This window comes from Leopardus geoffroyi, chromosome B3 (assembly GCF_018350155.1).
Source record: "Leopardus geoffroyi isolate Oge1 chromosome B3, O.geoffroyi_Oge1_pat1.0, whole genome shotgun sequence".
NCBI classification, from domain to species: domain Eukaryota; kingdom Metazoa; phylum Chordata; class Mammalia; order Carnivora; family Felidae; genus Leopardus; species Leopardus geoffroyi.
The window spans coordinates 112,975,055-113,002,818 of NC_059337.1; the positions used below are offsets into that span (position 1 = coordinate 112,975,055).

Sequence of the window (27,764 nt, forward strand, 5' to 3'; positions counted from 1 at the left end):
GTTCATTATAACTGGTAAGAAATGTAAAATTTGAAAATATTGTATTGCTTTGTACACATCATTTAAATAACTATTTAAGATAAAGATTGCCTGGAAGTGTCAAGGCTTGGGTGAAAAGACCTTTGTTCAGAGTATAAATTGGTACCATTTTTCTATAGGGCAATCTGCAGTGTATCAAACATTTCAGTGTAATGGTGTAAAAGACATTTATCTGATAGGGAATAACAACAGTTTACAAATAGGGTACAGCCTAGAATAATTGTTGTTTTAGTACTTAAAAAGCCTTCCCACTCTAGAAAAACTTGACCCAGTACAAAGAAATAACCTGTGAGGCATACTATGTGAAAGGACATAAACAGTGTCAGTCGTTAGATTCATTGTGTCCCCCAAAATACCATGAGTTGAAGGTCAAAGCAGCAGAGAGCAGGAAGCATAACTGTAGGAAGCCTGGACTTTGCAAAGGGAGGAGAAGCCCTGAGGACAGATGGCTATACCTGTACTGTTGGTGAGACACTTAGGCTTGGACAAAAACCCTGTGTAAAATTAAGCCTGGAATTCCCTAAGACTGTGAGATCCTTGTGGGAGGCTAAAGTGGAACCAGTCAGTGATTAAACATACTCTCTAATGAAAGGTAGAGGCAGAAATAAATTTTCTCCAAAGGAAATTTTCCCCAGTTTGGGTCAGCCATACTCTAACAGATTAAGATCAAGTAATGAATATCAACAAAACCATTAATCAATAGGTGGACTGAAAAATGTGACAACTACTAGAACTGTCCAAGACAAAATATAATATAGCTAAGAATTTGGTGACTATTATCATTCATTTTTCACGCTGGGAAACTTTTGTTTAGGACTATTGCTAGACCAGACAGGATGCAGACACAACAGAAGTATATCAAACTGTCCCTGACAAGCCAGGGTGTATGTTTAACCTACTGATGATGAAATCTTCAAAAGAACAAAGACGCACAAAGATAAAGACATTGCAAGAGATCATTATTTTTGAATAAGCAATTTCGGAGAAAATAGGACTCCTAGAAATGAGAAAATATACATTAAAAATTTTAAATCTGTAAAAAGATGAAACAGCAGATTAGACCAGCAGAAGAGAGAATTAGCATACTGAAACATGTATCTGAGGAAATTACCTCATATTGGAATAACTACATAGAGACAAAATGTTATGTAAATATGAGACATAAGGTATGGAGGAAGAAGTGAGAAGGTCCAAACCACATTACATCAAAGCCCCAAAAGGAAAGAATGGAGGAAAGGCAATGATTCAAGAGGTAATGGCTGTAAATTTACTGAACTGCTAAAAAAACATGAAACCACACATCCTCAAAATATGGTGTAAATTGAGAAGGATAAATAAAATAAATATGTAAAAGTGAAACTTCTAAACCAAAATAAAAGAGAAGATCTTAAAAGTAGCCATAAATAAAAGATCACTTATAGGAATGACGGTAGGCTTTTAAACAACATTGGAATAAGACAGTAAAATAATACCTTCAAAGTATTGAAAAAGTTATTTTGTAAATTATTTTATACAAGTTTTCATTTTGTGTTGTAAATATGTGAAGTGTCTACTCGGAGGTTCATAATATAAGACAGAAACTTGTTCTAAAATGTTGCCTGAAGGAGGGCACCTTTTGGGATGAGCACTGGGTGTTGCATGGAAACCAATTTGACAATAAATTTCATATAATAAATAAATAAATAAATAAATAAATAAATGAATGAATAAATAAATAAATAAATAAATAAATAAAATGTTGCCTGAGAAGACACTTAAGACTGTATTCATTAGGACAATATATCAAATCCTAGGATGCCATGTACCTATTAAATTTATGGGTTACATGAAAAGTTCTAAAGTGTTTTCTTGAATGAAGATATTATATTTCAAAACTGAATTACACATTGTATTATTTTCTTTTCTAATGTATTCAGTATTGTCAATTTTTCTACTGCACATGCCTTTACGCTTATGTTTTGGGGAACAACTTCTTAAAATCTTTTATCACATAATGAAATTAGCATATATTTAACATAAAAATAATATTAAAAGCTTTGTTCCTCCCACATAATAATTTTACTTCTCAATTGTAATAATTTCACTGTTCTACTTAACTAAAAAACTGAAACCAACCTATAGAATGATCTTAATATACCGGGATTGAAAACTCACTCATTTTTGAGTCTCAGGTTGCAGTTATCTACAGTTTAACCAAAAGCAGTGTCCTTTTATCTTTAAAGATTTACTCCCAAGAGACTCTTAAAAACTGAGAACAAACTGAGGGTTGATGGGGGGTGGGAGGGAGGGGAGAGTAGGTGATGGGTATTGAATAGGGCATCTTTTGGGATGAGCACTGGGTGTTGTATGGAAACCAATTTGACAATAAATTTCATATATTAAAATAAATAAATAAATAAATAAATAAATAAATAAATAAATAAATAAATAATAAAACAATTCTAGATACAAAATAAAATAAAGATTTATGCCCATAGTCATACCTAATATCATATTAAACTCAAAACATTATAGTGTCTCATATTGTTCTGAGGTAGCACTTAAGTAATTCTGAGCTTGCTTTTCAGTTATGATAATAAACCTTATTATTTGTCCCTTGCCTTAAATATTCTTACTGCTTTTCACAGTAAAAATCTATTTAATAGATTAAATCTATTAATGACACAAGAACATCTCAGATTTAATCTCCTTTTTTATAAATAACTTTTAAGAGTAGACCTACATTTGCCCTGATTGATTTAGGCCAGGTTTATTTTGAGATGCTGAAAATGAATACTATATCATAATTTTATTCTTTTTTTCTGATTCCTTCCAAGTTTAAACAACTACTGTTTCTCTTTGATGTTTTCTTTTCATTGCTGCTGATCAGAGCCAGGTCAGGAAGATTAAGGAAAATATTCCTTACATAAACCCATCATTTTGTAATATAAAAAGCTTAAAAAGATAGAGAATTTGACACAGCTGTGTTATCTGAAAATTATTCAGAGAAAATTACAAAATGTCTCGTAGCTTCTGGGCAACTTGCATTATGGAAAAAAAAAACTCCTGGGAAACCAGGACATGACAGAATCCAGTCTTGCCATTCTCCACATCCCCACCTATTTCTTTGTTTTCTGTCCTTTCCCTAGAGGCAAATTCTGTCAGGTATTGAAGTCTACCTTTCCTATTGCAGATTTGAGCAAAATGCCAGTTTTCACCTGCCCCACTTGATGTTCCTGCGTTGGGCATCCTCTGCTCTTGGACAGTTTTTTATGTGAGGAGAGGACCTGAATAAACCTCATAATTGTCTTAATGTAAAATAATATTGCTTGGTTACCAAATCCTTCAGGTTTGTTTTAAAAACCTGAATTTATTTTTTTTTTTTAATCTGAATTTTTTATATCCTTTTTTGGTTGATTCTTGTGAATTTGGTTTGGCTGTTGCATACCCTGAGCCACACTTAGGGTACAATTCCTAGAGCGTATCATTGGACTAGAGCATCAAGGTAGCATCAACAGAGGAAAGGTTATAAATGAACAGCCTCAGGAGTGTGTGTATGTTGGTATGTGTGTCTTGGGTCTGTTAATAGGATAATCCTTTCTTCCCATTCTGACTAGATGACGGGCTTTGTTTTGTGCCAGTAGATACAACCAACTTCTTCCTCACGTCTACCAGCTGCCCTAATAAAGTCAGCTATTCAGTTTCCTATGTCCCTAACTTGACAACTTCAATCCCAATCCTAGGACATGTATACATGTGTACACACACCCATATACATTATTCTCAGCTTACAAAGTATAATTATTTTGCCCAGTGGTCAACTCTATTTGACTTCTCTTAAATCTCAATCTTTAAAGAGGCCACACCACACAGGCTTCATTTGGATAGCGAACTTCCTTATTCTAGGTACGATAGTATGAATGTTCTGAAAGTCTCAGTCCTCAGAGCTTAAATTACACATCCTGATTCATAGATATCAGCCCCATATTCCATACCAAAAAAAAAAAAAAAAAATGTGTGTGTGTGTGTGCATGTGTGTATAAAAATTATGATTCCTTGGAGGAATCTCATTGAAAAAAAATATTTCTTTTATATACACATATTTGAAATTAGAGTATATATAAGAACTGTAATTTTCAAGATTTTTTTTCTATTTATGATCTTTTTTGCATTCCTGCGTTTATACTTTTTCAGTGACAGAGGATAGCTGCACTGCTTTTTACAACAGTTTTTAAAAATTAAGCCTCTGATCATTTTTAAGTTCTTGTTAAGAGATTTTTCTTCCAATATAATAAACATAAAGACCTTCTTTCATTTAACTTATGTCAATTTTATTTAGTAAATAATGTGTTCTTCCTTTTATAGTTCTCCTAGGTTGTAACTCACTAAATTATTTTTATCCATTCTTGTATTTGTAGAGGCTCTTAAAAAATAAACTTTTCTACTGTGAAGTATAATAATGGTTGATTTAAAATGAGTATGTTAAGGAGCACCTGGGTGGCTCAGTTGATTTAACTCCTGACTATTGATTGCAGCTTAGATTATGATCCCAGGGTTGTGGAATCAAGCCCTGCGTCAGACTCCATGCATGGAGCCTGCTTGGAATTCTCTCTCTCACTCCCTCTGCCCCTCTCCCCTGTCTCACTCTCTCTAAAATAAATAAATAGATAGGTAATAAAATGAGTATGTTTAGACCCCTGTGTTTAAGATGAGCAGCAGAGCATTAACTTGAAGTGAATGGAACATTGCCTCTTTGTGTTACCCTATTTTACACCATCCTGAGTCTTATTCCTGTCCTGACAGCTACTGTTTTTACAGCTTTAAGTTTTAGTGTGTGATCGTTGGTGAAATTTAAGTTAATAAAATTTACTGACATAGTTTTTCATCTTTGCTTAGGTACATAATTACATTACTGTTTTCTGTTGGACTTGGGTGAAAGCATAAATCAGGAGATGCTGTTAGTTCTTTTTCCTTCAAGGGATATTTTCAGTCTTTGCACATTCTTTTCCCAAAGATTTATGGTAGTGTCCAAGGCTATCTTTCTGGTAATTGTTGTCCTCAAAACCACTGCTCTGAGAATTCATTAAGTTTTTTTTTTTTTAATGTGTATTTATTTTTGACAGAGAGAGACAGAGCATGAGCGGGAGAGGGGCAGAGAGAGAGGGAGACACAGAATCCGAAGCAGGCTCCAGGCTCTGAGCTGTCAGCACAGAGCCCGACACCAGGCTCGAACTCACAGATCACGAGATCATGACCTGAGCTGAAGTCGGACACTCAACCGACTGAACCATCCAGGCACCCCAATTCTTCATTAAGTTTTAAAGATTGTTGCTGGCATGTTGCATTTGTCAGACATCCTTTGATCATTCAAACACATTACAAACAGACATATTCATCTCCTAGCTTCTGTTCTACATGTTTCTGATAGAACTGTTCAGTTTTCACAATTGCTTTGACTATAGCAACAACTTATACAACATAGATGACTTCAGATTTGTGTCTTAGTACAAATAATTGTATCCAACATTTGTTAAGCACTTGATATGTATTAGGAATGATACTAAGTATTTTATATGTTTTATTGTATTTAAGCAAAGGAAAAAAATCCTAAGTCTGAATAGGGTGCAATGTCTTATAAACTGAAAGCATATAATAATGATTAATGGATTAAGTTCAGAATTGGAGTCTACAGGTATGAGTTCCTTTCTGAGGTTTTCTACTGATTTACCCTGTGGCTTTGGATTAGTTATAGAATTTTACCAAAAGAGAAGTAATAAATCTCTTCTGTATTATGTAATATAAGAATATGTTAACTATTTAAATAGAGAATATCTGTAGGTGTTTTGTAAAAGCACATAAATAAAAACTTCTGATGTGAATATTTCTACTATTGAATTATGTGGTTAAATGATATTCATGTTTAACTCTCCAGTGTAATAGAGAAATAAGCTTTTTTTCAGAGCATTATAAATTAAATGTAGAGTATGTTATCATAACTAGCATTATATTGTGACATCCTTTTAGTTAGCTAAAAATACTTTATAGTGTTAATACTTTAGTTTTATAAGAAGAGTAACAAACATCATGACCCCTCTTTAAAAATGGAAAACTGAGAGATAAGTTTCCAGAGGCATAAAAATAAAAACATAAGCTGATATTCACTTATTATATAAATAATGAAGGACTCTTAGGTTATAGGTGATGAATAAAAAGTGAGACGATCATAAAATGAGAGGTTAGTAGCTTTATTTTTTTTTTTATTTTTTTTAACATTTATTTATTTTTGAGACAGAGAGAGACAGAGCATGAATGGGGGGAGGGCCAGAGAGAGAGGGAGACACAGAATCTGAAGCAGGCTCCAGGCTCTGAGCTGTCAGCACAGAGCCTGTGATGTGGGGCTCGAACTCACGGACCGTGAGATCGTGACCTGAGCGAAGTCGGACGCTCAACCGACTGAGCCACCCAGGCGCCCCAAGAGAGGTTAGTAGTTTAAAATCAGTCTTTAGATGAGCAAACCTGTAGAGCAGTTTGTTTAATTCAAGCTCAAGCATGCCATAGGCTCCAAATACTTATGTGTACACATTTTTCTCTCATATTTACTAATGGAACTTAGTTAAGTTTATCTCAAAATAACAGAAATATTGGATTACTGTTTTTAGGAAGGACTTACTCATTTTCTTCTTTCCCAGTTGGCTTCTAATTTTAAAATTGAAGGTGGTATGAGATGACAAAATACAACACTTTATAATGATAATTAAAACAGAAAGGAACTGTTTTTACCTGTTTTCTCTCTCTTCTCAGCAGTTCTTCCACTTATCCCAGTTCCTTGACTTCACCTATGTCTTGTTCCTCTCACTTTATCCCATGTGACTATTTTTGTGAGAACCTAATTTTGTAGAAAGAGAACTTTAAACATGATAATTATGTGTTCGTAATGTAGATACTTTATAAAGAGTCCACAGTGAGAATTAGCATACCTTAGGGCAAGAGAGCAAAGTTTGAGACTGTCTAAAATCAATTGGCAGTGAGCCATTTGCAAACAGTACATATAGGTCTAAAGTAGGAGCTTGTTTCTTTTATTCTCAATTAAGATGTGTAAGGACAGCCTAAACTTACACTGTGATATAAATATTAAAACTTGCACTGGTTTAGGGATACCAAGTAATTATGTGTGATCATTAGTAAAGTGGAAATTCAATGTATAGATTTTAGGCAGCTGTTATGTTTCTGTTTAAATTGTACACTTCTAACCACATTCAAAAAACAAACAAACAAACAAACAAAAAACAACTCCAGAGTAGGTGGAATACAGAGACTGGGCTATATTCTCACCTGTTGAGTAACCAGACAGCCCCCTTATTATACAATTTTAAATTGTATCATCTTTCGACTTCATTTTTCTTCAGATTTGAGAAACAGGATATTTTCCCTTATGTACACAATCAGCTTTTGAAAAGGAGCATGAATGAGTAACATTTTTTTTTCTATATAGATTGAAAGACATATGTACTATGTATCTACCATAAAGAACTTTATTTTCTTGGGCCCCTGGGTGGCTCAGTCGATTGAGTGTCCGACTTCGGCTCAGGTCATGATCTCATGGTTCGTGGCTTCAAGCCCAGCATCAGGCTCTGTGCTGACAGCTCAGAGCCTGGAGCCTGCTTCGGATTCTGTCTCCCTCTCTCTCTGACCCTCCCCTGCTCATTCTCTCTTTCTCTCTCTCTCTCTCAAAAATAAACATTAAAATTTTTTTTTAATTTAAAAACATTTATTGTCTTTTACATAATGCCAAAAGTGAATAAATGTATATTACAGATATAAAAATACTAATAATCCATAGAAGTATCACTAGTCTTTCACCTTTTCCTGCAATGAGATGTGAAGTAGTGCTATTTATATAAGTGGAATATGAAGATAAGTATTCTCATGAAAATCTCTTATAAAAATAATTTTATCATCTGAGTTCCCTGATTTTTGTTTGATAATTTGATTATCAAGTTAATGTTTAGATAAAGGAGGAATTTAATGTGAAAAAATAACTCACTGTGGAAAGAGAAAAGTAAAGTTAAGAAGTATTTGCCATATACTCTCAAATTGGTTAACAACTTGGTTGGGATCTAAATGTTAGCAAACAAGGTGAGATTTTTCATAAAATAATACTTGGAAATTTTTTAATTACCCATGATGAAGACAGTCTCAGTAGCCCAGAAACTGATTTTTACTCTAATGTTAAAATAAATCCTTTTGTTGAGCTAGATAAACTGGTTAGCTTGCTTTAGGGAGCCATGTTATAAGAAATACTTATCTTTAAACCTTGGTGATATGTTAACTTGGTGACACTTAATGAGGACTGAGTTGAACTGTGGGGCTGTTGGCATCTTATACTCACTTCATTGGGATGGAAGATGACATTGCTGTGGTACTTAAATTTTTACTCTTGTGTGCTTTTTGTCTCCTTTGATCTTTCATCATACTCAGATCTTACTTAAACATTGTGCAACTTTAACTGAAAAACAAAATGAGAGTATCTCCACTCTTCTAGGAGTGGAAGAAAATGTAAATATTTAAGAAGTCTAAAAACTCTGAGTTAAAGAAGTATATAAATAAGATCGTTTCTTCCAAATAAAACTCAGATAAGTACCTTCATTCCCTGGTTGCAACTTCTCCTTTGTAACAGTAGCCTTTAACCACTTAGTCACATGTTATGATACACTGATGTGTTATGATTGGTTGAAAGGTATTTGCAACTAATAAAAAATTAAACTATGCAAGTGAATATTTTAATCAATTAGAATAAATTCAAGGCTGCCTTTAGAATAATGTCCCTCTTGCTTCCATTATGCTCTGTCTCTTAAATGAAAGGAGAAAGGAGTAGATTTGTAGCTGGTGCTCCTTCTTGAATATCTAGGAGTTAGTCGTGTACAAGTTTTATCCATCATGTGTAGTCTTAAGGGAAAAAAATATATTAAAGATAGCTTCTGTGTGCCATACGATACTTACAGAGGCAGACTCTGAATTGTTAGTTTATTATAACCCTTTTTTAAAGTGTAAAATAAAATTAATGTGTTTACCCTTTAATTGATAAAGTAGGGTAAATTTAATTGGCTGTCATTAAACTGCCTATTTATTACCTAATTTATCTCCTCAGTAGGTCTATATTTTGCTCTGATGAAGGCTCCTCATATTTATTTCAGTCTACTTTACAAAGTTGAATACAAGGTGAGCATGAAAATTAGATCAGGTGGTACACATTATCATTAATCTACAGCATTCCTTCCATCTGTAACGTGTTTTTCAAAGTTGGTCCTTTGACCAGCATCACAAGCATAACCAGAAACTAGTTAGAAATGCAGATTTTGAGGTGCCAACACTTGGTTTCGTTCGGCTCAGGTCATGATCTCATGGTTCATGGGTCCAAGCTCCACATAGGGCTTCGCGCTGTCTCTCTCTCAAAATAAATAAATAAACGTTAAAAAAAAAAAAAAAAAAGGTTTAAAGATACTCTTTGTTATTTAAGACTATTTAATCAGCAGAGGGCACTGCAGTAATTCTTAGGAAATTTTGTTAAATCTATATAGTCAAATTACAGTCATATAGATATTAATACATAGGTTATGCTCTGTTGATAAAAATATGTCTAGAAAAATAAAGAAAAGCACTATACTAAGTGGTTTTTCACAGTCACCATGAGTATAAGGAATTTCTGCACATTTACATTTAGCTATTATGTGTCCTGTACATATTTAAACCACATGGCCCGTTAGCAATAACATTTTTTGATATTGTTTTTCCTGTGAAATTAAAATGGATCTGAATTTCATTGGCAAGTTCTCGGGGCTATAAAATTATTGTTTATAACACCCTTTTTTTGCAACTTGAACAGTCTATGAAGCACTTTCTGACTTTAATGTGTCTTAAAAGTTTCTTTGATAAAAAGATCACAATAAGTGGTTTTCCCTAGGTGGTTTCATAGTTTAGAAAGTATTTAACAACTTTCATAGTTTAGAAAGTATTAAGAAGTTAAATATGAAATGTTTTATTTAAAGAGAGTGGCTAAATCCAATTAAACCTCATTATTTTGGACTCCACTAGTTCAGAAAAGGTTATATGTGAAGTAGGAATATAAACTTCTCCTATTGCTCAAGTAAACAAAGATAATGTATAAGAAAGTTAGAAACAATTTAATTAAAAAATTTCAAACTTTTAATGGCATTCTTTTTTGCCATTCATTATGAATAGCCTATTGATAATGAATGCTTGTTACCTACTCATTAACAGGCACAGATAAAGCTACACTTATTAAAACCATTCTTCTGTTTCTATGATCTACTAATTTAGACACAATTTTCTCATTTCCTCTAAGTTAAGTTTTATTCCATTGCTCTTTGCCACCTTCTTGTACCTTTTCATTTATGGTTTATAGATGTTTTTACCCGGCTCTTGCCCTCTTGTCCACCTTCCAACTCCCACTTCATTTGGCTGCTTGTTTCTTTTAGATCCAGTATTTCAGTATCCTGCTCCCTGCCTCCCACTTGCCAGTGTTCTTACATTTAGGTTCTCGCTCTCCATTCTCTTTCCCCTCATCTTTGCTTCTCAACCACTGTTTCTAGGTTTCATTTCTGGATTTTTGTATGTTTCCTATTTTCTAACTGGTATAATCAATCAAAACTGCAAGGAAGTAAGGTGGATTAGAAAGAAGAGGCACAAAGAGAATTACCATGTATTGAATGCCTGTTCTATGCTAGGTTATTGACTTGTATCATTTAGTTCTCCTAAGATGTAGGTATGTTTCATTATTATCTCCATTTTATTCATAAGTACACTGAAGCTCCAAGAGGTTAAATATTTTGTTCTAATTCACAGAGCAACTATGTGATAAAGCTGGGTTTCAAACCTATATTGGTTCATTTATTCATTCTTTTATTCAACAAATATTTATTGAGTACACATACTATATGTTGAGCACTGTCCTAGGTGCTGCAATACATCCAGCTCTTACTCTCATGAACTGTAACTGTTGTGGCATTGTCTGACTTCACAGATGGTGATCTTTCTGCTATACTAAACAGCTTTAGAGGAAGAGAAAATACGAAGGAAATAGAAGGGCTCTAATGTTTTATGGAAAAGATAATATTTGATATAGATGTAAAAAAAAAGGACTGTTCTGTGTGTTATTTAGAAATATCTTGTGTGTATGTATGCATATATATGTGTGTATATATATATACGCATCCTTCAAAGAATTCAGAAATTGATATTGTTATCATTCTTTTCATTGGTTTCATTTTTGTTCAACAAGAGAATGATAAAAAATGTATATATCCAATCAAAAATGCTGTTTTGTATTTAGTCCTTGAAAGAGTGTGACACTTCTGCACTCACCACTGTAGACACCAGTGCCTTTTAGTGGCATCACCAAAGTATCTGTTTTTCTTTTATGTTCTAAAACAAGCAAAATTTGTGTCTGGAGGCCCAGATTATCTAGTCGGCTTCGCCATTAATTGTCCTCCCTAAATTACATTTAGAAAAAGATGAAGACCTCTGTGTAAAGAATACGTTTATTCATCCATCCATTCATCATCCATATATTTATTAATACTCTGAAAAGATATTTAGGATGGTTTGCCCAAATACATGAAGCAAAAATAGACCTTTTAATAGAATAAATGTGGGAAAATAAGGAAAGGAAAAATAAGATGAAATTAGGTTGTGTTCTCTACTAAAAAGGATACACAGATTTGACTCTTCTCAAGGGTAACTGATTCATAAGCATCATAATTAAAAACAAACAAACAAACAAACAAAAACTGGTAGCCCAGGGGAGTACCCATTCCTAAGTATGACACTTGAGAGAAAGTTTCTCATATAGCTCCTCCTAAAGAGGATCACAGTGCAAAGTGGTATACGATGGCCTTAAATACTTCCTAATATAAATACGAGTTTCACTGAGCCATTTCACTGGATCCAGTTGCATATAGTAAAACAATTCTTAGAAAAGTGAGAAGAGGCATTGTAGGTAGACCACTGTGGTCCAGCCAAATCCAGTGGTTTATTTTAGAGAATCTATAAAAATTATTGAATTACATCTCTTGTAGATAGTTCTCATTTACAATTTGTCAATCAGGTTTTTCATGTGGTAGGTGACGGTGAATTTACACACTCTTAGAAGTTTGTTTTATTCACTACTGTAACATCAATTCTAGAATACTACCTAGGGCGTATTAGATGCTTAATAAATATTTGTTGCGTGGATGGATAAATGTTTTTGAGGTATGTGTTTAAGTGAAAGACTTCTCAGCTATTTTAATATTTTCTTCCTTTGTCCTTAAATAACGTATGCTACTATACTTTGGAGTACATCATCTTTATATGGTTCCCAAATTCATTAAATGTTGAACACTGTTTATGTGACTTTTTCAAGCAGATGAAGTAAATGTTAGCCCTGTCCAAAGAATTCTTTTAAGATTGTTCTCAGTAATATGACATACTTGATTTTTAAGACTCTAAGATTTACAGTCTCTAAGTAAAGGTTACAAACATCAATAAATAGTTTATCACATGGAAATAGTGTTTCTTCTCAGGAGACCTCAGAATCATACAAGAAAGCTGAGTTTGGAAAACCAAGGAGAGATTCCGGATAATGCTAGCTTGGCATTATTTTAACTATATATTTAAATAAAAGTAATTAACTCCCAAACTTAGGAATTTAAGAATTTCCTTTTCTCCTGCCTGCTGGCCCTCTATTTTTAAGGCAGGTTTTATTGAAAGACATTATGGTAGTGTTAATTTTCCTTTAAAATTTCTGCCATTGTTAGATATCACGTTATGCTGGGATTCAGTGGACATATGCTGGGATACCTGATACAGTTCAATTATTTTGCCAAGTCCTTGACCTAAATTTTGCCGGAGCTACAATCTGATTTAGTACTGTCCCTCTACTTCTAATAAAATATTAAAAAATTAATCTTTCTCTATATTCCTCCATAATTTATCTTTTATTTCATTTGCCTTTCTTCTTCTGTACTGGAATAGTTTATTTTGCAAACTTTATTCCTGTATTGCTCCCAATTACTTTAAATTACTTCATATGTAGAAACAGGATTAAGAATACATTTAGTCACTTATTTCACTCCCAACTTTGAGCGTTAAACATATCTTTACCATCACAATATGATAAATATGTATCTACTTTGACCTTTAGAAAGTGAAATTTTCCTGTCTAATTCACTTCAGGTTTAACTACACAGTCTTAAAAATGCTCTATCTTAAAACATCTATTGTATAGTTAAAACCTATCACTCCATTAATTGTTTTTAAAAATACTAAGATAATTTATATTGAAAATATGAAAGATGGTAAATTTAGTTTTTCTTCTACCCAAAACATGAGAAAGTTAACTTGGTACTTCCTGAGTTCCTTTTAATTGTATCATAAAATCATAGAGCTAGGACAGAAACAAAATGATCTCAGGTTTTAGGGATTAATTATTTCATGTGTAATAGACAAAGAAAAATACCCAGATTTCTTGCACTGTGAAAATCATTGAGCTATTATAACAATCTGAGATTTCATTTTGAAATTTAGGTTTTTAGATGAGACTTGCATCAAATACCTCTGAATTATAAGAAATAAGAAAGGTCTGCTAATATATAAAAGTTCCCTGGATGTCCTGGTTGTCAGCTTTTATTCAGAAGTCCCAAAGAACTGAGTCTCAATAAATACAATGTTTGGGAAACTACAAAGTATGGTTTATAGAAAGCATGATTTATCATTATTTTTAAGTTAACTTTACTACTCTGCATTCCTTCTTTTTGGCTTATTTCACTCAGTTTGCTATTTAATCTTTAATTACAGGCCACAAAAGAAGTAATAGAACGGGAAGCGCCAGGGATGGCCCTGGCAATGCTGATGGGATCACTTAATGTTACACCTCTGGGCATGCTCTCTAGGTAAGAAAGTCACCAACATGTTGCAAAGAAAATTAATTCCATACCACTAATCACTACAATAGTCTGATTAATATAAGAAACTTTAGCCAATAACACTTAAATTTGCTCCCTTTTTCCCCCCAGAGTTAAGAGTCTTAGTATCCTGTCTAGATAAATCTTAACCAGTTTCCTTCAAGATTTTTTTCACATATTATCTTTAAACTTTTAGAAAATATTAGATTATGCTAAAAGTTATCAATCCTGACCCAGAGAAGAGTGCAGTTTATTAAGATGTAAAATTATTTTTGTATGTGATTATTTGTAATCATCAATTAATATTCGTTAATTGTCATTAAATGCTAATTTAATAACAGTAAACAGAATTTTTTTTTCAGTAAGTTATTCTCATATGTTAGAAATTTTTAAATAGGCATATATATGTGTGGTCATAAAAAGCTAAATTAATATTATTAGTGTTTTAAGTTAGTGTATTTAAAACTGTGCCTTTGTTGACATAGATGTTGACATCCTTTCTCTCTGATGTTTTAGTTATTTGTTATTGTTTTAGTAACTTAGATTAAAATCTTCTTTAATGAGGACAGCATACATCATTTAAGTTAAAGACAGAAGTATCAACTTAGAACCTGTTGACTTAATGACCATTGATTAATAGACAGTTGATCTCTGAGCAATCTAAAAATACACGACAACATTATAATTTAGGGATTCATAATCATCATGTATAGCCATTTATTCATCCTGTGTACATTATGAATACAAAACTAAATATATCTATGTAACGGTAACACATGGAATATGAATCATAATGTCCTTTCTGTTACTTAGACAGGGTTTATATCCCATTAATGGCAGTTACTTGAAGCACAGCTACAGGAAAATGTGAATGGGTCATTAGTTACTATATTCTCTTTGCTGTGACATGTACTATAACATTTAATTTCAGTAAGAGCAAAAAAGAATTATAGTAGCATGTAGAAATTGTAAATTTAAAAGTCCATGCTGATCTTTAAGGAATTTGCATTGATTCTTTTAAGCTGTCTTTTTTTAACCATATCTACATTTCTGAGGTCAAGGGTCACATTTGATCCCTTTTCTCTGTGGAATTAAGCAGTGGCCTTTGGACATAAAAGAACATTTTGTTGGCATACAAGGAATATGGTCAAGAAAAAATTAAACTTCATCTCTTGTTGATTCTTTTATAATAAAAATCTAATTGAGCAGAAATAATAATGCTCTATTTGCCAAGCCCTGTATTAACCATTAGGGATACTAAGGATAGAAAGAAAAATAAGGCATAATCCTCACCTTAAGGATCCCAGAGTTTACTTGGAGAACTTGTTCTTTGCAACTGTTAAGGTAACTCTTTAAGTTCAATATAGCTTTTTTTATCCAGTATAGAAATATCACTTTCCGTCTTATTGAAAGATTTTTCTGGATTAATTCCTCTTCTACCTTCTGAATCCACATAATTCCTGAGCACTGGACTATTGAGTGAGTAGAAATTTAATCAGCAGGAGGTGATTCTAAGTACTTTGGAATAAGTCTATCGTCTTTATGCTGAAGGCTTTGAAAATTAAAATAATTACACAGGATGGTAACAGATTCTATGTGCTTTTCTTTCTGTTCATTGCTTATTTAATGGAGAGTTTATTTACAAGTTTAAAACAGAGAGTAGTCTGTGTGTATCATGCATAAAAAATTGTGGAATATTTTCCTAACTCTTCATTTTTTGTGAGCAAGGCCTTTTTTCAAGGCCTTTTAAAAATATTACTGTCTTAAAACAGCCATGATTATATTGATGTTTCCTTTCTTATATCATTGTTACCTTGTATGTACTTTGGGCTTTGTACATGCTTCTGTTATAGCACATGCTATATTGTAATTATATACTTATTTGACTGTATTACCTAATTTGTATAAAATCCTTAAGAACAGGAGCTTTATCACATTCATTTTTACATCCTCAGACCCCAAAACAACTTCTGACACATAGTAAGTACTCAAAGAATGTTTATTATTATGATTATTGCTGATAAATCAGTGTTTCATGCTCATTCTATATGATTTTTTTCAAGGTAAAGTAATACAAGTTGTTGCCTTGCCTTCCTATTTTTTTATCTCTAGAAAACAGCATTAAATAAAAATAATTTTTTAAATTTCTAAATCTGCTTAAAATGGTTTTTATCTATTTGATTAAATAAACTCAAGTTATACAACTTGTAACTTATAACAACTTAGTTACAAGATAGTATCAAGTAATAGTTAAGAGCATCATCTCTGAAGCCAGACTGCTTGGGTTCAGTTCTGACTCTACTACTTACTAGCTACTTAACGTCTTTTTTGTTTTCATTTCCTCATGTGTATATGAACATGTTAATAGTAACAACCTTTTTGGATTGAATCCATATAAAGTGCTTAGAACAACAACTGATTCATAATAAGTCTTATTTAAGTGTGATCACTGCTGTGGTGTTTTATTGGTTGAGAGCATGACAACGCCTTCAGTAGCTTTTCTTCATAGTAGTTATTTCATCTAGAAATATCTTCATTCTACCTTCATTCTTGAAGGATATTTTCACTAGATGTAGAATTCTGGATCAACAGTTATTTTCTTTCAGCACTATAGAAAAAACATTATTCCACTGTCTTCTGGCTCTATGTTTCCTACCAAAACTTAAGTGGTTCAGAGAAAGCAAGGCTAACAGGGAAAGCTATAGCTGTAAAAGCTTACATTTAAAAAAAAGGAAGATCTCAAAAACAACTACATAACATTACAACTTAACTAGAAAAAGAACAAATTAAACCCAAAGCCAGCAGAAGGAAGAAAATAATAAAGATTAAGACAGAGATAAATAAAATAGAAAATGTAATGACAATATAGAAATCAACTAAACCGAATATTGACTCTTTGAAAAGATGGACAAAATTGAAAAATTTTAGCTTATATTGGCTAAAAAAAAAAGAGACAAGACTCAAATTACTAAACTCAGAAACAAAAATGGGGACATTACTATCAATTCTATAGAAATAAGTACTATAAGAGAGTACTATTAACCATTGTATGCCAGTAAATTGGATAACCTAGATGAAATGGACAAATTCCTATAAACACAAACCCTATGCAGATTGAATCAGAAAAAAATAGAAAATCCAAATAGATCTGTAACAAGTTAGATTGAATCAGTAATCAAGAACCTATCTACATATAAAATGGCTGTATCAGATGTCTTCACTGGAGAATTCTACCAAACATTTAAATGTGTTTTTCTCCTTTATCCTACAACTGTGGTGTATTACCTTGATTGCTTTTCATATGCTGAACCATCCTTGCATTCTAGGGATAAATTCCACTTGGTCATGGTGTATAACCCTTTTAATATACTGCTGAATTTGTTTTGCTAGTATTTGTTGAAGATCTTTACATCAATGTTCATAAGGGACACTGGCCTGTAGTTTTCTTATCTTGTTGTTCTTTGTCAGGCTTTGATATTAAGGCAATGCTGGCCTCATAGAATTAGTTAGGAAGTCCCTTTTCTTCTGTTTTTTGGAAGAGTTTGAGGAGGAATGGTGTCTGTTTTTCTTTAAGTGTTTGGTGGAATTATTTAAGCTAATTGTAGATTGGCATGCAACTGTAAGAAATACTGCTTAGAAATGCCATGCACCTTTATCAGGTTTTCCCCAATGGGAACAATTTGTAAAACTAGCACAAAATTAAAATCAGCATATTAACATTGATGCAGTGAAGATAAAGAACAATTCCATCACCACAAGGATTCTCCCGTTGTCTTTCTTTTGCCATACCTACCTATCTCCTACCCAGCCTTTCTGTCCAAATCTTTGACAACCACTAATTTGTCCTCCATTTCTCTATTTTGCCATCTTGAGAATTTAACTAAGTAGAATCATGTAGTATGTAACCTTTTTGATTGTTTTTTTTCCATTCAGCATAATTCCCTAGAGACTCAAACAATTGTTACATGAATCAACAGTCCACTGGTTTTTATTGCTGAGTATTATTCCCTGGAATTGATGTATCATAGTTTGTTCTACCATTTTTCTATTGAAGGACATCTGGGTCATTTCCAGGTTTGGCTTTTATGAACAAAGTTACTCTGAATTTTGTTTACAGGTTTTATTAACAGAAATTTCTGTTTTTCTGGGATAAATACCCAGAATACAGTTGCTGGGTCATATAGCAGTTATGTGTTTACTTTTATGATAAACTGCCAAATCATTATCCACAATAACTGTACCATTTTACATCCCCACCAACAATGTATGAGTGATTTGTTACATTTACATTATGGTTCCCTTTTGGTAGTGTACATCCTATGTGTTTGGCAAATGTATACTGACATATATTCATCTTCATGGTATCATACAGATAATTTCACTGTCCTAAAAATCCTTTGTGCTCTGCCTATTCATCCCTCTTTCCTTTTCAGTACGTGGCAACCACTGCCCTTTTTCCTGTCTCCATTGTTTTGACTTTTCCAGTATGTCATCTAGCTGGAATCATATAGTATGTAGCCTCTCTAGATTAGCTTCTTTTGCTAAATAATATGCATTTAAGCTTCCTTTGTGTCTTTTCATGACTTAATAGCTCATTTCTTTCTAACACTGAGTGATATTCCATTGTCTGGATGTACCATTTATTTATCCATTCACTTACTGAAGGTCATCTGGTTGCTTCCAAGTTTTGGCAGTTATGAACAAAGCTGCTGTAAACATCCATGTGCAGATTTTTGTGTGAAATTTTGGTGAATAAATTTATAGTGAATAAATTTTCAACTACTTTGGGTAAATATCAAAGAGCAGAATTGCTGGATTGTCTGAGAAACTGTGATGTCTTCCAAAGTGGCTACATCATTTTTCATTCCCACCAGCAATGAATGCAATTTTCTGTTGTTCTGTGTCCTCAACAGCATTTGGTGTTGTCAGAGTTCAGAATTTCAGCCATTCTTTTTTTTTCTTTTTTAAGATTTTTTTTAGGTAATCTCTGCACACAATGTGGGACTCAAACCCACAACCCCGAGATCAAGAGTGGCATGCTCCACTAACTGAGCCAGCCAGGCTCCCCAAGTTTTGGCCATTCTAGTAGATGTGTAGTGTTATCTCATTATTGCTTTAATTTGCATTTCTCTGATGACATATGATGTTGAACATTTTTTCGTATGAATATTTACCATCTGTATATCTTCTGTAATGAGTTATCCGTTGAGGTCTTTGGCCCATTTTTTGGGTTGTTTGTTTTATTATTGTTGAGTTTAAAGGTTTCTTTGTACATTTTGATTAATATTTCTTTATCAGATGTGTCCTTTGCAAATATTTTTTCCATTCTCTGACTTGTCTTTTCTAGACATTGTTTTTCATAGTGCAGAATTTTTAATTTTAATGAAGTCCAGTTTACCAATTATTTCCTTTACGGATTGTACCCCTAGCATTGTATCTAAAAAGTAATCATACCCAACTCATCTATGTTTTCTCCTGTGTTATCCTGTAGTTCTCTAGTTTTGTATTTTCCATTTTGTTCTATGATCCATTTTGAGTTAATTTTTGAGAAAGATGTACAGTTGTTCCCTGTACATGTCCAGTCTATTTATTGAAAAGACTATCTTTGCTCCGTTGTATTGCTTTTGCTCCTTTATCAAAGATCAATTTACTATATTTATGTGTTTCTACATTTCTGGGTTCTCTATTCTGTTCCATTCATCTATTTGCTGTTCCTTCACCAGTACCACACTAGCTATAACTTTATAGAAGGGAATCAGAGTCCATATGTATAAGTCTCCTAACTTTATTCTGCTTCAATATTGTGTTGACTATTTGGGATCCTTTGTCTCTCCATAGAGAATGTAGAATCAGTCTGTAAATATCCATAAAACAACTTGCTGGGATTTTTATTTAGATTGCCATTGAATCTATAGATCAAACTGGGAAGAACTGACATCCTGATGATATTTACTTTTCTTATGTATAAACATGGAATAGGAACTTTATTTAATTCTTCATTGATTTCACTCAGTCTGATAGCTTTTGTTAGATGTATATAAGTTTTTCATTTGGGGGGCTGCTAATGTAACTGATATATTTTTCATTTCAGTTTCAGTTGTTTATTGCTGATATATAGGAAAATGATTGACTTTTGTATTTTAACTTTGTATTCTGTAACCTTGCCATAATACTTCTTAGTTCCAGAAGTTTTTTTCTTGACTCTTTCAGATGTTTTACTTAGATGACCATGTCATATATAAAGAAAGGTAGTTTTGTTTCTTCCTTCCCAATTTGAATACCTTTATTTCCTTTTCTTGTCCTATTGCAGTAGCTAAAAATGTCAGGTATAGTGTTGAAAAGGAGTGGTGAGAGAGGATATCATACTTGATCTTACTAAGCAAGCTTTGAATTTTCACCATTGAGAAATGTATTGGATGTATGTTTTTGTGGATATTTTTTATCAAATTGAGGATGTTTCCCTCATGCCCCTCTATTCCAGCTTACTGGGTTTTTATCACAGTGGGTGTAGGATTTTGTCAAATATTTGTTCTGCATCTATTGATATGCTCATGTGACTTTTCTATTTTTTGCCTGTTGATGTGATTGATGCATTATATTAATTGATTTTGAAATGGTGAACCTGCCTTGCATACTTGGGATTAATCCTACATGGTCATGGTGTATATTTTTTTTAACATTGTTGGATTCAATTTGCTAATATTTTGTTGAGGATTTTTGCAGATATTGTGTATAGGTTTTTTCTTCTAATGTCTTTGTTTGGCTGGTATTAGACTAATACTAGCTAGCCTCATAAAATGAGTTTGGAAGTATTCCCTCTGTCTCTATCTTCTTTAAAAGATTGTAGAGAATTGGGGTAATTTCTTCCTTAAAGGTTTGGTAGAATGCACTATTGAATATATCCAAACCTGGTGCCTCCTGTTTAGAAGATTTTTTTTTAATGTTCGTTTATTTTTGAGAGAGACAGAGACAGAATGTGAGTGGGTTAGGGGCAGAGAGAGAGGGAGACACAGAATCCAAAGAAGGCTCCAGGCTCCGAGCTGTCAGCACAGAGCCCAACACAGGGCTTGAACTCACAAACTGTGAGATCATGATCTGAGCCGAAGTCGGACGCTCAACCGACTGAGCCACCCAGGCACCCCTAGAAGATTATTAATTAGTGATTCAACTTCTTTAATAGAATAGGCCTATCTAGATTGTCTGTTCCTTCTTATGTGAATTTTAGCAGATTGCATCTTTAATATAATGGTTCATTTCATCCAGGTTATCAAATTTATGAGTGTGGAGTTGTTGTAAGTATTCTTTTATTATCTTTTTAGTGTGCATAGAAACTGTAGTGATACCCTCTCTTTTATTTCTAATATTAGTAATTTGTGTATTCTCTCTCTCTCTTTTTTTTTTTTTTTTTTTTTTTTTTTTTTTTTTTTGTACTTAGCCTGGCTAGAGGCTTATTGGTTTTATTTATCATTTCAAAGAACTGGTTTTGGTTTTGGAGATTTTCTCTGTTGATTGCCAATTTTCAGTTTCACTGATTTCTGCTCTAATTTTTGTTATTTCTCTTCTGCTTACTCTGAATTATTTTGCTTTTATTCTATTTTCTTTTTCTTAATTTTTTTTTTAATGTTCATCTATTTTTGAGAAAGAGTGAGACAGAGTGTGAGTGGGGGAGGTTCAGAGAGAGAGGGAAACAGAATCTGAAGCAGGCTCCAGGCTCTGAGCTGTCAACATGGACCCCAACATGGGTCTCGAACCCACGAGCCATGAGGTTATGACCTGAGCCAAAGTCAGACGCTTTATCCACTGAGCCACCCAGACGCCCCAGGCGCCTCTATTTTCTATTTTTCTTAAGGTGTAAATTCAGGTGATTGATTTAAGATCTTTATTTTTAGTGTTCAAGGCTATAAATTTCCTTCTAAACCCTGCTTTCTCTGCATTTCAAAGTTTGAAATTTCTCTCTCCCTATTTTTTTTTTTTACTTTTCATCTTTGTGTCTTATTTTATAACTAGAAATTTGTATTTCTTAATTATCTTCAGCTATTTTGCCAATTCTCTTACTCCCTTTCATTTTTGTTTAGTTCAAAATATTTCAAAATTTCTCTTGGATATTTCTCCCTTGAAGTATTATTTCTTTTCTTTTCTTTTCTTTTCTTTTCTTTTTTTTTTGACTCAAGCATTATTTCAAAGTGTGCTGTTTAATTCCACTGTGGTCTGAGAGTAGACACTGTAGAATTTCTATCCTTTTTAAATTTGTTAAGGTGTGTTTCATGGCCCAGAAAGTGGTCTACCTTGGTGAATGTCTCACATGAGCTTGAGAAGAATGTGTATTCTGTCATTGTTGGATGAAGTAGTCTATAGATGTCGATTATACCCAGTGTTTGATGGAGTTGTTGAGTTTAGGTATGTCTTTACTGATTTTCTGCCTGTAGTATGTGTCCATTTCTGAAATAGGGGTGTTGAAGTCTGCAACTATGATAGTGGGCTTAATTTCTTCTCTTTGTAGTTTTTAGTCTTTGCCTCACATAGTTTGATGCTCTGTTGTTAGGTGACCGCTTGTTAAAAACATGTTTTTTTGGAGAATTGACCCCTTTATCATTATAAATGTCCTTCTTTAGCACTGGCAACTGCCCTGGCTTTGAAGTCGGCTCTGTCTCAAACTAATATAGTTACTCCTGCTTTGTTGTTGTTATTATTATTATTATTATTATTATTATTATTATAAATTTTAGCATGATAGGTTTTTCTATATATATATCCATTTACTTTTAATCTATATTTATATGTTTAAAGGGGGTCTCTTGTAAACAACATATATTGGGGTTGTGTTTTTAATCCACTCTGACACTGTCTTTTAATTTTGCATTTAGACCATCGACATTCAAAGTGATTATTAATATAGTTGGATTAATGTCTCCCATATTCAATACTGTTTTCTATTTGTTGCCATTCTTTGTTCCTATTTTTATCTTTCACTTTTTCTGCCATTTGTTTAATTGAGCCTTATATATGATTCTGTTTTTTCTCCTTTCTTAGCATATCAATTATACTTCTTGTTTTACTTTTTTTAGTGGTTGCCCTAGAGTTTACAATATACACTTACAACTAACCAAGTCCACTTTCAAATGGAATACCTTATAATTACACCTTGTAATAACAAAATTATCCTAATCCCTTCCTTCCTCCCATCCTTTGTATAACTGCTGTCATTCATTCACTTATATACATAAGGATACATATACACGTAAAATATATACATAAGCATATATAATGAATATACTGTTGATCTTATCATTTTGAACAAACTATTATATGTTAGATCAATTAAGAATAAGAAAAATAAGTTTTTATTTTACTTTCATTATTCCTTCTTTTATGCTCTGTGTAAGGACCTATATCATTTACCTTTTCTCTAAACACTTCTTTTAACATTTCTTGCAAGGCAGATCTACTGTCAACAAATACCTTCAATTTTTATTTGAGAAGTCTTTATTTCTCCTGCACTGCTAAAAGGATAACTTCACAGTGTACAGAATTCTAAGTTGGTTGTTCTTTTCTGTTTACACTTTAAACATTTCTCTCCACTTTCATCTTGCTTGCATGGTTTCTGAGCAAAAGTCAGGTTAATTCTTATCTTTGTTTCTCTTTACATAAAGGTTTTGTTTTTCCTCTGACTTTTAGGATTCTTTCTCTTTGATTTTCTATAGTTTGAAATTATATGTGTAGGTATAGTTTGAGGTTTTTTTTGTTTTTTGTTTTTGCATTTATCCTATTTGGAGTTCTCTGACTATTTTGGTGTCTGACATTAATTTGGGGGAAATTCTCAAGCATTTTAAGTATTTCTTCTTTTCTTCTTCTAGTATTCCCATTACACACATGTTATACCTTCTTTAGTTGTCCCACAGTTCTTGGATATTTTGTTTTGTTTTCAGTCTGTGTTCTTTTTACTTTGCAGTTTTCAAAAGTTCTATTAATATATCCTCTAGTTCAGAAATTCTTTTCTCAGCTATGAGCCCATCAAAGGCATTCATCATTACTGTTCAATTTTTTTTTATGCATTTCTTTTTCATTCTTTCATTGGATTCTATCTTTCTGCTTACATTGCCCATCTGTTCTTGCATGCTATCTACTTTATCCATTATAGCACTTCACATATTATTCTTATTTTAAATTCCTGGTCTGATAATTCCAACATCCTTGCCATATCTGGTTCTGATGTTTGCTCTTTCACTTAAAAATTGTGTTTTTACCTTTTAGTATGCCTTGTAATTTTTTCTTGGTAGCCAGACATTGTGTACTAGGTAAAAGGAACTTGTTTGGTTTCTTTAGATTATTTTTTAAGGTTTTATTTAAATTCCAGTTAATATACAGTGAAATACTTGTTTCAGTTGTACAATTTAGTGATTCAACACTTACATACAATACCTGGAGCTCATCACAAGTGCCTTCCTTAATTCCCATCACCCATTTAACCCATTCCCCTACCCACCTCCTCTCTGGTAACCATCATTTTGCTCTCTATAGTTAAGAATCTGTTTCTTGGTTTGCCTTTCTCTTTTTCTCCCTCAGACTCATTTGTTTTGTTTCTTACATTCCTCATATGAGTGAAATCATATGGTATTTTTCTCTGACATTTCACTTAGCATGATACTCTAGTTCCATCCATATCATTGCAAAGGTCAAGATGGCATTCTTTTTAATGGCTGAGTAATATTTGTGTGTGTGTGTGTGTGTGTGTGTGTGTGTGTGTGTGTAAACACCTCTTTTTTATCCTTTCATCAATCATTGGACATTTGGGCTGTGTCTATAATTTGGCTAATTTGTAGATAATGATGGTATAAACATTGCAGGGGTATGTATCTTTTTAAATTAGTATTTTTGTATTCTTTGCATAAATAACGTAGTAGTGATTCCTGGATCATAGTGTAGTTCTATTTTTAACTTTTTGAGGAACCTCCATATTGTTTCTCAGAGTGGCTGCACGAATTTGCATTCCCACCAACAATACAAGAGGTTGCCCCATTTTTCACATAAAAGGAACTGTTTTAAATAGGCCTTTAGTAATATGGTGATGAAATTTGGGAGGAGGGAAAGTGTTCTGTATCCCTACATCAGGTCTCTGTACTTTAGTGAACCATTGCCTCTGGACTTTGTACCTCACAAGTGTTTGTAGTTTTTTTCTCACCACCACCCCCAACCTTAGGTGGGACAGCATGGCTAGAGGGAGCAGGAGTGGGGTATATTGTGTCTTCCAGGTCAATTAGTCTCTGATAATATCCCAGCAGATTATCCTCTGGTTAACTAGTTACCTCTGAAGGCACGCCTTGTTAAGAAGAACAGAGTGCTAATGGTGTTTCAAAATGGTTCCTTTCTTCTCCCCTTGCTGGAAGCACAAGGATTTTTCTTCAGTATATACTATAGGAACCTGGTTATGCTCCTGGAGGTAAATCTCACAATATTTTGGAGGGTTCCCTATGACTAGGTCCTCCTAGAATTTTTAACTTCCACTTGTCCATACTGAGCATCCAGCAATTCATTAATAACAACTCAGGTTTTCCCACCTCAGCACTATTTCTTGCAGCTGTTTCCCTTGCAATTCTCTACTGTGGTAAGCCAGAACTTCTTGTATTTGCTTGTTGGCCTCTCCAGTCATGGAGACAGCAGTTTGCCCTGTGTCTCCCCTCTCTTACAGATTCAAAAAGAGTTGATTTTTCAGTCTGTTCAGGCTTTTACTTGTTAGTAGGATGGAGTGACAATTTTCAAGCTTCTAACATGAAGTACTGGACACAAGAAATCTGTAAACAGTATTTTGTTTTAATTTTTTTAATTTAAGTATAGTTGACATGCAATATTACATCACTTTCAAGTATACAATATAATGATTCAACAACTTTATACATTATTCTATGCTCATCACAAGTGTAGCTACCATCTGTTACCATACAATTATGTATTCCTTATACTGTACCTTTCATCTCTGGGACTTACTCATTGCAATAGCTTGAAACTTGTACCTCCCAATCCCCTTCACCCATTTCATTCATCCCCCTACTCTGCTACCCTCTGGCAACCACCAGTTTGTTCTTTGTAGAAATATAATTTGTATACTGATCTTATGTACTGCAGCCTTGATTAAATACTAGTGCGATCTAAGAGGGTATTTTTTGTTTTGTTTTGTTTTGTTTTAAGAGTCTTTCATCATGTCATCTGTAAATAGGAGCAGTTTTATTGCTTCCTTTCTGATCTGCCTGCCTTGATTCTTTCTTTTCTCTTGCCAGTTGTACTGACTAGAATTTCCACCACTGTGTTCAGTAGCCATGATGAGAATGGACATCCTTGACTTTTTCCTGATCTTACAGGAAAAGCTTTCAGTCCTTCATCAATTAGTATAATGTGATTTGTAGGCTTTTTTATAAAAGCTTTAAAGTCTGAGAAAGTTTGTCTCTATTCCAAATTTTTCTGAAGAATTGTTACCAGGAATGAATATTGATACGCTTTTGTACATATATTAATAAATTATGTGATCTATTTTTTCTGTCTGTATGGTAGATTATATTGATTGACCTCTTTACATATACAACCAGTCTTGCATTCTTAGAATAATCTCCATTAGGTTATGTCATATCATTTTTTTCCATTCTTTTTATATATTGCTGAAATATGTTTGCTAATATTTTGGTAAGAATTTTTACATATATATTCATAAAAGATACTATTCTACAGGTTTTTTTACTCTATCTGTATTTACTTACCGAAGTATATTAGCTTCATAAAAAGTAGTAAATAAAGCGTTCCTCCTTCTTTTCTCTGGAAGAGTTTGTTTATGTAGAATTTATATTAATTTCTCTTTGAACACTTTGTAAAATTTACCAGCGAAACCATATGGCCTGGAGATTTATTTTTCTAGAGTGTTTTCACTGTAGATTCAATTTCCCTAAAAGTTATAAAGCTACTCAAATTATTTTATTTTTGATTGAATGTGGCATTTTGTACTTTTCATGGAATTCTCCCATTTCATCTAAGTTTTACGTATGTAGTACTTTCCTAGTATCTCCTTATTGATATGTGTTTGTCTTCATTGTCTGTACTAATATTTTTATTTCATTTTTATATTGGTAATTTGTCTTCTTTTTCTTTCTCAGTCTTGCTTAAGATATTTCAGTTTTATTGATTATTTCAAAGATTGGGCTTTTTGTTTCATTGGCTTTTTCTATTATTTTTCCATATTCAAATTTCATTGGTCTCTGCTCTTATCTTTATGATTTCATTGTTTATCTTATTTTGGGTTTATTTTGCTGTATACAGTCCTTAAGGTGGGAGCTTATATTGATTTGAGACTTACCTCCTTTTTAATGTATTAGAAACACTGTTTTAGGTGCATCCCACAAATTCTGATATGTTGTCTCTTCATTTTTAATCACTGCAGTATTTTTTTTTTCATTCCTTTAAGACTTCTTTGCTCCATTGGTTACCTAGAAATTTATAAACTTGGTTTAGGTTCAAAGTGTATGGGAATTTTCCTATTATCTTTCTGTTATTGATTTCTAATTTGATTCTGTTATCAGAAAACACATTGTATGATGTCAATTATTTTAAACTTGTTGAGGTTTATTTTTATGGTTTTGGATATGATCTCTCATGGTAAATGTTCCATGAGCACTGGAGAAGAATATAGATTGTTTGGTCAGGTGGACTATTCTATGTCAATTAGATCCGGATAATTGATGGTGCCTTTGAGTTTTTCTGTATCATTATTGGTTTTTCATCTAGTTCTTCTATCACAATATCTAA

General features: G+C 32.9%; 1 protein-coding gene across 23 annotated transcripts in view; it reads left to right on the forward strand.

The window, feature by feature from the left end:
* GPHN (gephyrin) overlaps positions 1–27,764 on the forward strand; it is a 631,205-nt gene that overhangs the window by 330,681 nt on the left and 272,760 nt on the right. For all 23 annotated transcript variants that reach the window (XM_045451302.1, XM_045451293.1, XM_045451291.1 and 20 more), the window contains one exon: positions 13,873–13,967. In XM_045451302.1, coding sequence (XP_045307258.1) covers positions 13,873–13,967 — 95 coding nt within the window. The remainder of the gene's footprint in view (positions 1–13,872; positions 13,968–27,764) is intronic.